This window comes from Mytilus trossulus, chromosome 3 (genome assembly GCF_036588685.1).
Source record: "Mytilus trossulus isolate FHL-02 chromosome 3, PNRI_Mtr1.1.1.hap1, whole genome shotgun sequence".
NCBI classification, from domain to species: Eukaryota; Metazoa; Mollusca; class Bivalvia; order Mytilida; family Mytilidae; genus Mytilus; species Mytilus trossulus.
In genome coordinates this window covers 40,113,823-40,126,478 of record NC_086375.1, presented here as the reverse complement: position 1 = coordinate 40,126,478, position 12,656 = coordinate 40,113,823, and the positions used below count along the sequence as shown (strand labels likewise).

Below are 12,656 nucleotides of genomic sequence, written 5' to 3'. Positions count from 1 at the left end.
TGTTTAGATAAAATTAAAACAGTTACATATCAAGAGAATTTTCAAAGGTAGACAGATCAACGAGAACGAAATCGCAACAATCAATCAAACGAAAGATACAGGACAAAACAAACCTTTGTCCTAAGTCTGTATACTTCTTTGCGATCGACATATCTTAGCATCGACATCATATAAAAGGCTATGCTTGTATGATAACAATATATGATACGAACTTCATTATGACCTCCATTCTTATTATGTTATTGCGATATGGTATTGACTCTTCTATTATAAACCGAAAACACGCAAACAATTATTAAAAAAATACCTGATATACAATATTTCAATTTGAAAAGAAACCTCTGAAAATAATCATTGATCATTTGATGTATAGACACAAATAATGTCTCTTAAACATATTATTCTCATTTCTGATATAAACTCAGTGATAGTTTTCGGCCAAATAAAATTTGAAGATTTTGATGCCATATTCCTTGTTTAAACTTTTTGTCCCAATGGAACATTATGGAAAATTAATAAATGTTTAAAGACAATAAACCTTAAAAAAACATGCATACAAAAAAATTACATTAGATGTATGTTTCACTCTAATACGTTATTCTGATTGGCTAACTAAACATCTATTTATTCCTTAAGCAATTGCATTACTCCAAAAAAACTTTTCATTGATGACAACACGAGGTCCCACAATAAAATGCACAAGAAAATTAAATAAAAAAATGATAAAATTCGTGTTTTTATGAACCTAGCCAAAAAATGTAACTATAAGTATTGAATGGTTCTTTTTGTGACTTCATAGGTTTTTAAAAGCGTTGAACGTGCGCAAATTTTTAGAATGAAGCGCTTCCGCGCGTCCTACAAAATGTACTTTTGTCAAGGATTTTACACCTAAATTAAGTTACATAAAAAAAGATTCAATTCTTAATTAAAATTAGTTTAAACACACTGCATGATTATCTGGTTTTAAACGAATACGAATTCAAGGGAACGTGGTAAAAATAATTGAATTAATCGTAAAGTTTATTAATGTATGCGTCATAATCATTATGGCACATTTATTTTCACCAGGATAGAGGGTACTCAACACTTTGACTTAAATCGATTTGACTACTATAACTTTTATAAAGGTTGGACAAATAATAAATTTGACCTGTTAACAAATATATCAAATCTCAAGAAATTATAAAAACCTAATGTACAAGAATAGATCAATTGGATCTATATCAGTTTTAAATAACACTGGTTTTGATCATTGAGATGGTATGTAACCATTAAGTACCAAAAACAACGTAGAAAAGACGTCAATTTTGTCGCATAAGGATATAAAGTGTTAAAGCAGGGTAAAAAATACCAATTCAAATTTTGATATAAATTTGCCTTCTTAAACTTGTTATCCATCACTTTTGGTGTCCATTTAAAAGCGGTTTCAAAACCTTTTCAGAAACAAATCTAATTTTATATGTTCGACATATTAAAATGAAAGATACAAAAGGTATATTCGAGTATACAGAAGTGATTAAGGACAGGAAATATCGGTTAAAATGAAATAGAAATGTATAAGAGAAAACAGAATTTGACATCACAAACCCTGCACAAGCTGTAATAGGCCAAATAGTCAGCAGTCTGGTTCTATTTCATTAAAACTGTGTTGCTACGGTATTGAGTCGGAAAAGTTCTGATTACGACAAATTAAACAAATCCATAGTTATAATTTCCAAGGACAAATAGTCTAGAAAAGTTGCTTTACAAAGAAAAAGTCATAAAATCCAATATATGTGCCTAATATACCTTTTGACCTAGCAGTAATATATAGTTTTGATGCAGTTGGTAGGATATGATAAACATGATCTGCTTAATCATATACGTATCAAATGGAATATCCCTCAACTATATGTGAAGGTTCTAAAAGTTAAAATTGTACAAACTAACATTAAGCACGGAGGGGGTATCGGACACTTGACAATTTTATTTTTCTTCTCTCTTCAATTGTGTTTCCTCGTTTTTATGTTTTACTTTTTTGTACTTTGTTTCGAAATTTTAGTGTTTGTCATTATGCTTTACTATACTATCAAAATATGCAGCATATTTTTATTGGCGTCTTTTTCTAATTGTATTGTATGTTTGTTTGTACTTTATATTGTCATTTTATTATATATATATATATATATATATATATGTTGTTTGTCTACTCATTTTTGGGTGTAGGATCCTACATTTTGTCACTTTTACCAATTTATATAAAAATTCGGATATGTCTATGATTCTAAATGGTACAACTCTACATTGTTCATGTATGTTTGGGTTATTTACACAAATGTGTCAATACAACAGAACTATATACAACGTTCATACACGTTGGCGATTTAGCTAGCAGTAAAACCAGGTTAAACCCACATAAAATGTCTGTACCACATTCGTTCCAAATGTGTCAGTTTTTTCAGGCATTACGTTGTTGATATAATCGAGCATTTGGTTAGATAAGCTTTCATGAATTCTTTTAATTCGTTTTGAAAATGTAGAGTTTTCTGAGTAAGGTACTTTTTAATCTTATTTAAGGGAGACATAATTGAAATTAAATCTATATATTAACATTTGCAGTTGACTTTTGCAAGAATAATACTGTCCCACAAAGTTATCATCCACATCAAAAGAATTGTAACAGTTTTATTCAATGTGAAGGAGAAGTAACATATGGTCAACCTTGTCCATCAAATCTGTGTTTTGGAGTAACTGAAACAAATGGTTGTAACTTCTGTGATCAAGCTATATGTCCAGCAGGTAAGACAAACTAATTCAACATATAATATTATAAGTGGAAAGGGAATCAGTTGAATCGTTTTTAAAAATAAAATGACGCAAAATAATTCATGATTCTTTTAGAAAGAAGATGTAAGAAACATATCGTTTTGAATATTTGTGCTTTGTTCTATCTTTCTGTGAACTTCCGTCTAGGTTTGTAGTCGTTGAACATGACATTACGTAAATATATGTTTCATGTAAAGTACAGACATTTTCAGAAAACGAGTTTCATTTCGCAGGAAAGAATAATCGTTTCCCTACTACTTAATGAATATCAAATAGAATATTATGCGACAATTACGAATAATCTTTTAACAATGTGATATTTTTTTAAAGATATAACTACAACACCAGTACCTGAAAGCAGCACATTTGCATCTTCGATTGGTGAGAATAATTCTTCTTTTATTTATCATACATATATTACAGTTTTGCTGCAAACAAATATTTTGATAGATATAACAAGAGGTTCGAAAGCGCCTGTTTCGCTCACCTTTGTCTATTTGCATCGTCGACAATACACACTATTTGGCATTGAGAACCAGAATTATTCTTCTTTCTGTCTTAATACTGTAGGTTTTCAAATAATAACCAAAACCATAGAAGAACGGTATAACTCGTTTTAAGAGGAAACAGCTTAAATAAAAGGTCGTTTGACGGAATTAATCATTAAACTTATTTGAAGATCATCTCTTTATAAACCTTTTAAGTTATTTGATTTTTTTTTATTTATTGCAGTATTGATTATATCATTAAAACAAACATGCAAACAAAATGATAAGAATTGTCTTTCGAAGATATCGACTATACAGTTTGACGGATATCTATGATACATGCGTTAGGCAAACGTATAATTTATTGATTAAAATTGCCATTTTATTGCAACACCGTAATTATTATGTTGTCAAACAATTTCAATTTTTGATTATCATTATTAGGTCTTTCAACCTTTCTGTTGAAAGACCTATTGTATTCGTTCTGATTATTATTAGGTCTTTCAACCTTTCTGTTGAAAGACCTATTGTATTCGTTCTGATTATTTTTTTTTTCTTCCGCCAACTTTTTTTTCCTTCGCTGTTTTTTTGTTTCACAAGATGTCGCTTAGATATTTGGTATATGATATCGAACAGTTAATGCGCTTCTGAAACTGACACCGCGTAACAAAAACCTTTACATTGTAAGAGTTATCTCCCCAAACACTGTTTTTCTTGTGCCCACTAAGGCTTCGCAACCGTATAAGAAACCGACAAATTTATTTTTCCAAATTGCTCGTTATATCCTCAGGATAATCTGTTTTATTTTGACCGAAGCTATCCGGAGACTCCATATGAGAGTTATCCCCCCTTTTATATATGATATAAGTGATATGCATTTCTAACTGGTAAACCATAAGTGATAGAGACCTAGGGTCTTTTGATTTAAGATCCTGGGTCCAAAAAATTGAAAATTAGGTCAAGGTCAAAGGTCAAGGTCAAATTCTAAATTTTGATTTTTGCTTATTTTCACTTATTTTCAATTGCTAAATAAGATTTCAACAAATTATTTTAACTAAATTGTTAGTTGAGACATTTCGTTAATTATAAATTTTGGTTACAAGGGTGCGTAGACAATAAATGGGAGTTTTGGCCCCTCTTATATTTAGAATTATGCGTAAAGTGATATTACTCATGAACCATACATAATACAGACCTAGGGTCTTTTGATTTGGGATCCTATTTTTATGACCTTGAAATTGAGGTCAAGGTCATAGGTTAATTGGACGTTCTAGATTTTGACCTTTGGTCGAAATTCATATTTATACATCATAAAGCCATAGGAACTGACATTTTTAACTGAATCTTAATATTTTCATATCAAAATACATCCTTATTGGTTGAAAGACCTTCAATTGTTCTTTGAACAATTGGTTTTTAATTATTCTTATATTTCTATTACTGATAGTATTTGTACTTTAATGTTTATCTCAACTTTATAACTCATATTAAAAAAGTCATCTAACAGGCTATGTAGATCTTATTATTTTGAACAAGTTTGTCCTGGTCTGATCCCCCATTTCTAGCAACTTTTAAGATGATGAAATGTGCATGCTTTACATGTACACAATGAAGAAAATTCGTTCCCTGACATGTAAAAGTAAATGACATCGATTTTCTTAGTAGTTAATATCTGTCAACTCTTGTCATGTCAGTTCGAAAAATTGCATTTTCCTGTACATGGTGTAGTGAGGTTTATGGTTTGTTTCGTAAATCGGGCGTTTTAAACCAAACATGAAACATAAACAGCAATGAAACGTAAACATGTAAGTCATATTTAGCCAGAAAATTACTATGACATTACAAAACACCCAACTGTCTTTAAATGTAAATTATATATTTATAAGGATTAAAAGTATGAATACATAAGTTTTAATTTGAAATAATTATTTTTTTTTTGATTTTGTATTTGACTTTATTTTTTATTTTGTTTAAACAGAAGAAACTACAACACCAGAACCTATGTCTTCAATTGGTAAGCAATATACTAATACTGTGTTCATTGCTTTGCATAAGTTAGAGGAGGAACATATACCAATGATATCGTTATTATGCTGTCCTGTTACATTACTAACCCTGGGCCGTGTCAACGAAGCTGTCCTAGGACTAGGACATGTCTTAGGATGGTCTTAGGACACGTCTTAGTCCTAAGTCAGGTTAACGAAAGTCACCTAAAATAAGATATGTCCTAAATTTGGTCCTAAAGTTAGGATATACAAATAGGTTTCTTAGGATTGTCCTAAAGGTTACGATGTCCTAAAACGTAATAAAAACAACAAATATGGCATAAACTCAATACTAAAAATACTAATACAATATTAAACTATCATATACTGTTATTAGAACTAAATAAATAAAACATTTTTTTTTCAATATTTGTTAAAGATTTAATTGTATTACATTAAATTATGCTGTGCTGCCATTTATGAAGCCCAAAACATATTATCATCATAAGCAACATTTTTTGCGACTTATAAAAACGATGCAATATTAATTTAAATATGGGGGAAAAATTACTTCTTTTTTAATTATCCTGATTCGATACATGTAATGAAATCGAGTGGACCTAAGGACAAAACTAGTTCACAATAATTGCTGCACGACTGTCGCATTTTACTAGATTTTGTTACTATTTACTTTTGTTTTCGCATTAAATTTATTTATATCTTTTATCATATTTAATAACGTATTGATTTGAATTACGTTATAACTTTAACTTTAATTTTCGTTAATTGTTTTCAATATAGAGTCATCCTGCCTATCTTTACATATAGGTACTAAATTACAATAAAATCTTTGTCATAGAAATCTCTACCTATTTTTTTCAATAAAATAAATGTGTTAGGATGGTCTTAGGACCATCGTAGTTAGGACTGACCTAAGACAGCTTTGTTTTACATCCTAAGACATGTCTCAGACACATCCTAAGACCATCCTATATAATGTCCTAAGACATATCTTAGGACTTATCCTAGGATACTTTCATTGACACGGCCCAGGCTATTTTTAGGGTTATAATCCCGCTAACAAGTTTAATCACTCCACGTTGTGTATTTAAGTATTGTCCAACGTCTGGATCCTGTTATCCATTCGTTGTCGTTTGTTGCTGTGTTACATATCTGTTTTTCATTTATTTTACTGTACACATATAAGACCGTTAATTTTCTCGATTGGATTGCTTGACATTTGTTAATTCGGGGCCTTTTATATCCGAGTATGCGGTATGGACTTTGAACATTGTTGAAGGCCGTACGGTGACCTGTAGTTGGAAATTAATTTCTGTCCTAATTGGTTTCTTGTAAAGAGTTGTCACATTGACAATATATAAATAGTCATCAGTCAAAGAGAAATTGAGAAAAATCTGTTGTCGTTTTTTTAATTAATTTATATAACATAAATTGAGAATTCATAACAGGCTACTTAAAAAAATAATACACGACGTACTGGAGGTTTGTCTGTTAAGAAAAAGGAAGACAATTCGAATGAATTTGAAATTACGCTCTACAAATATGCTTCTTTGATTAACTAAAAACAATTAATTCAACCATTCACGTAGTTTGATATCGAAATTATTGATCACCAGTGATCATGCATAGTAAATACCAGTACTTCATGAGAATTGTATATAATCAATTCAAGTGACTTTTGGTAATCATTATAGATAATTTAGGGATTCTAAGTTATAATTTTCATAATTCTAAGTAATAATTTTATAATTATAAGTAACAATTTAAGTAATTCCAAATAGTTTTTTGTTGTTATATTGAATTATATGTTCAGCAATAATTGCAAGTAACTTAAAAGCTTTTAGTTATTCGAAGCAATGTTACTAGTAATTTTACCTAATGCTTTAAGTAATTTCATATAATGTTTTAGTTGAACTAAGTTATCCTCTAAATTGTAGTAACTGCAAGTAATTATCAAATATTCGCTTAGCCAATTTAAACGAAAATCACATTATTGATAAATTAAAAGTTGTAATATTATAGTGTTATTGCGTGAATATTGGGAAATATTGTCCCGAGTAGAAATTGGTTTAAACTAAGACTTTGTCGTTGATGACGTCATGAATTCTGCCGATTTATTGCACTAGTGTCATATTTGAATTTATTGCACACTTTCACAACCATGATCTCCTACCATTTTCAAAAAAAGTTGACAAAATTCAAATGAACGCTATATTCTGTTTGGATGGTTTATTTTTAAATTTCAGTCTCCAATCGAATTCTACATACTTTTAAATGTAATTTATGATATAATTTGGTAAATTAGGTGGTCAATTGTAATTTTAGAAAACTATTGCTTATAATGAAAAATATATATATATATATATATAATAATAAAACTTTGAAATATTAATCGATATATTTTCTATTTTTTAATATAACATTAGTAAAAGTATTATATAAAGTTATCAGTTTTTGAAATTTTAAGGTTAAGCTAGCTATAAAACCATGTTTAATCCACTTTTTTTCTAAATAGTAAAATGACTGTATCAAGTTAGGAATATGACAGTTGGTATCCGTTCGTTTGAAGTGTTTGAGCTTTTAATTAATCTATTTGATTGGGGATTTTCCGTTTTTAGCTCACCTGGCCCAAAGGACCAAGTGAGCTTTTCACATCACTTGGCGTCTGTCGTCAGTCGTCCGGCGTCGTCGTCGTTAACTTTTACAAAAATCTTCTCCTCTGAAACTACTTGGCCAAATTTAACCAAACTTTGCCACCATCATCATTGGGGTATCTAGTTTAAAAACAATGTGTCCGGTGATCCAGCCAACCAACCAAGATGGCCGCCTTGGCTAAAAATTCAAAATATGGGTAAAATGTAGAGTTTGGCTTATAACTCAGAAACCAAAGCATTTAGAGCAATTCTGACGGAGGTAAATTTGTTTATCAGGTCAAGATTTATCTGCATTGAAATTTTCAGATGAATGGGACATTCGGTTGCTGGGTTGCTGCCCTTGAATTGGTTATTTTAAGGAAATATTATCCGTTTTTAGTTATTATCTTGAATATTATTATAGATAGACATCTGTGTCCTTTGTTTAATATGCACATAAACCTAGGTGAGCGACACATGCTCTTTAGAGCCTCTAGTTGAATTTCATTGGGGTTTGATTTTTTTGTTATTTTACTTGTTATCCGGGTTTTCGAAGAAAGAACTGGTTATTGATAAATGGTATGTACGGCTGGAGGTTGGTCGGGCGGGCAGGCAGACAGCCAGCCAGCTATCGTTCGTGCAATTAATCATGAACCGCTTAAACACGTCTTTTAAAATTTTCACATGCTGTTGCTAACAAAAGGGAGGTTAAGTTCAATAATGTCGATTTAGATTTTTACCGTTCAGGAGTATTTGTGTCCATTTGTGTCCGTGCATTTCCTCATGAACCGTTTAACCAAAGCTTTTCAAGTTTTTAAATATTGTTACTGATGACAAAGTGGAGGTCACGTAGGATAATGACGATATTTACTTTTACCGTTCAAGACCAATGCTTATTGCATTTTAATATGTTGTTACTGATGACATTTTGGCGGTCAAGTTTGATATTCAGGATTTCCACTTTTACCGATCAGGAGTTATGGTTCTTGAAACAATAAAAAAGAACTTACGGTTCTTGAAAGATTAAAACATGAGTTACGGTTCATGAAAGATTAAAAAAATGTGTACAATAACTTGGAAACGCAAAATCTTAAATTTATAAATAAAACACAAGAGGGAGCACACGTCAATAGTTATAAAAAAATGACCAAAGATGTTTGCAAGTTGGTTGAATCATTTTTGAGTTAATGTCCAACATGTTGACGACGGAAGGACGGACATAGGGACGGACGGACGGACACTTGTATATCATAATACGTCCCTTCATTGAGCATATAAAAAGTAAAAATTAAGATAAGATAAGTTGCAGATATATATTAATATGTAACAAATGAAAGAAAACAAATATTGGGAACTATCAACTTATATATAAAGTGTGACTTTGATTTTAACACTAAAAAAAGTAAAATCACAAAAATACTGAACTGAGGGGAAAATCAAATCGGAAAGTCCATATCTGATTTTATCTTATTATTATCTTATCACTTATCTTATTTTAAAAAAAGGCCATGCATTAATCGCTTTATTATATACTTCCGACAATAGTTTTGTGTAAGGCAAATAAACGAATGCAATAACTAAACAGTCAAAAACTTAATTAAGAAGTTAAATTATGAATCAAATATACTATACTTGTCCAACAACAGCATCACTACCTTCATATATAAGTATGGTAACATTTCCTATAGAGGCATTTTGAAACATTGAAAATTTGGAAGAGTTTTAAGTTCATTATTACTCCATGTTTGTTTTACTATAAAATGATTCATAATTGTCAATGGCAAGTACTAGACTATCCCCACAAAAGTTCCCGTAAAATATCTGACGTCACAATGGAAAAGTAAACAACCGATACCGGAGGCACGAGGCACTAGTATGGGTTTTGTGCGCGAGATGCACCTCATATGGGTTTTCAGACCGGGTGGAAAACTATGGCTTGTGTACTTCCGCTCATTACACATATGCAAAAGCTAGCATAGAAATGCTAAGTATATTATAAATTTGATTATAATTTGAAAACATATATAACATCATATCTCTTTACATCATATGTGTTCATGAAAATAAAGTTTCAGTTATTTCTATTTGGACATAATTGGTTTATATAAGAAGTATTTATATGCTTATTCTAGCAATGTAGCTATATTTTAAATATAGAAACTCATTATGTGTTTCTTGTTTGAAAAGCCTTAGACCGGATTTGGCAGATGAGAGTTAATACCCCTATACTCTATGGATGTATGATGACTTGCCTTGTAGTTTGTTAATGTGACATTTAAAAATTGGAGACAGACGAATAGTAAATAAAAAAAAAAATAAAAACAAACAAACAAATGGTAATTATTCAAGAAAACAAAAAAGAGGCAAAAGAAACCAAACGAATATGAAAAATCACTGGTCAAAAACACTTGCCACCACATGGCAAAAAATTACCAACAAAAGGACAACATAATTATAAAAAAACAAAACATACAAAGAACTTACGCCTGAAGAGCACTTAATAAAAAAACTCTTAACTTACATTTTTAATTTATATACTGAAGGCTGTATTATCTAGATTTACTTGAGTATTACTTTAAACTATCATTTATTATTCCAGTAAACAATTCAATTTAGCAATTTTAAGTTATTCAACAAGCATAGCAAGTAATGCTCTTCAAAAGTTTATGAGTGATGAAAAAAGGTTTTCCTCTAAAAAATAAAAGACAGAAAGTAAAGTCTAGTAATTTAATCAATGTTCTAACATTGTGAATGTATGTATTGTATTATAACATAGCATTAAGGGCATACGATACAGTTACAGGGAAGGCAATGACGTTGCCAACGTAATTTGTTATTTTCGCGACGTCAAACGGTGACATATCGGGAAAAGATGCATTTTTCGACTGATTTTTATCATTCAAACTGATTTAATTTAAACGAGTTCATGGACCCCTATTTTTCAAAACTGCATTTGATTTCATTTTGCAGGGAGATTATGTGACCCAAATTTTATCGAACTGTAAATAGAGGATTTTTTTTAATTGTGATAAACATGCAGTAAAAAATTACATTTTTTCCTCAATTCATGAACATTTGATAAATATGAGTTATTTCTGAATAAAAAATTGCATATTTTTTAAAGATATTTATAGTTATGTCTTTCTTTCGAAAAAGAAATTACGGCCACAAATAAGAATTTCGAGCAAATATACAAAATTTCGACCTCATTTTACTCAAAAAGTAGCACATGAAGGTATATTTTTTATTACATATTTGATTTAATCAGGTAAAAAATAGCCTATATGCAAATTTTCATGAACTTGTAAATACAGGATCAAAACTGTATCGTATGCCCTTAATATGTTCCTTTATTGCCGAATAATTTAAAATATCTTCAAATAGTTAAAGCATGAAATGCTGTTTTATTTTGAATATTTTATCTTTAAATGTAAGACGTACTGAATTATTTCGATTCTATTCATTTCTAATGTTGTATCAAAATCGAGGGTAAGGTTAAGTAGGCAATCCTAACATAGTCTTTATTGTTTCCTTAGATACACGGTTTAAAAAAAACAAATATTTGCACAATAACCTTAATTTTATTTTATAATGTGTTGTATTTGGATTTTTAACCAGCGTGTTAAAAATGCACTGTATATTTTATACTTTTGAATTGCAATGACGATTTATTTTACAATTTTTTTAGATGTGTTCTGTAATAGTTCAACAGTCATATGGAATTCCGGGCCCGTCGATATGGTATGCAAATTAAACACTACTGATTTCAACGTTTTGAATGTAACGTTCAGGTCATCTACACAAGTCATTCCTACTATTATCTCGCAGATTCAGAGTAATGGAAATATTCATGATTTGATCCAAGATGATGGTGTAATAGTTACCTATGTAGGTCAGCTTGTTACTATTTCAATACTTAATGCTTCATGTTCGAGTGGGGATTTCTATGGTCTTATGGCAGTTGATATAAACGGGAAAGCCGAAGGACAAGCAGAAGGAAAGCTTATTGTAGGAAGTATGTAATATATGTCTGATGAGTGTAAAATATCTGTAAAATATATCATGGTGACAAATAGCAATATGAAGTTTTATTGTTTGACGTTTACATAGAAGACAAAAATGGCCCAAATATCATAGGTGATCTATTTTTGTATACATGATAATTCTAGATATTGAACTAAGAATGAACTCAAAACTCAAATCTAACTGTTCGCGCTACATTTAAATAAGCGAACAGTTTGAAAAAAGTAAAAGAAACTACCACAGGGAACCCCGTGTCATTTTAATAAAAAAAAAATATGATTGTATATCGATTTATATCATGTATAAGATATTATTCTGTTATTACCATGATTATAAACGTACAGTCTTTATACGTTTATAATAATTGTCAACCCGTGTATTTTAATTTGTGCCGTGTTTTCAAACTTTAAGGTGAAAAATGAAATCTGATTTATTTCAATATAACCATTGACAACCGCTGTCATGGAACTACCACCTGACGATCGATGTGCTGTAAAAGCAGTTTTGAAGTTCTGATACATCAACTGTTGTAAAGTCAACTAATATATTTTTCAAAATGTTATAAAGCAGATTGCTTGTCGGTAAATCTCCTTGAATAGGAAATATCACGGTCAGTTTATTCAGTGTAGATTTGGGCTATTTTGGAGGAAAGTTTTGTTATTACCACAAGTTTTTAGCGGACAAATTAAATATTGTATAAA

General features: G+C 30.2%; 1 protein-coding gene across 2 annotated transcripts in view; it reads left to right on the top strand.

Annotated features, from left to right (window-relative positions):
* LOC134711469 (mucin-3B-like) overlaps window positions 1-12,656 on the top strand; it is a 65,614-nt gene that overhangs the window by 24,104 nt on the left and 28,854 nt on the right. For both annotated transcript variants that reach the window (XM_063572072.1, XM_063572071.1), the window contains 4 exons: window positions 2,599-2,778; window positions 3,136-3,186; window positions 5,272-5,307; window positions 11,621-11,947. In XM_063572072.1, the coding sequence (XP_063428142.1) occupies window positions 2,599-2,778; window positions 3,136-3,186; window positions 5,272-5,307; window positions 11,621-11,947 (594 nt within the window). The remainder of the gene's footprint in view (window positions 1-2,598; window positions 2,779-3,135; window positions 3,187-5,271; window positions 5,308-11,620; window positions 11,948-12,656) is intronic.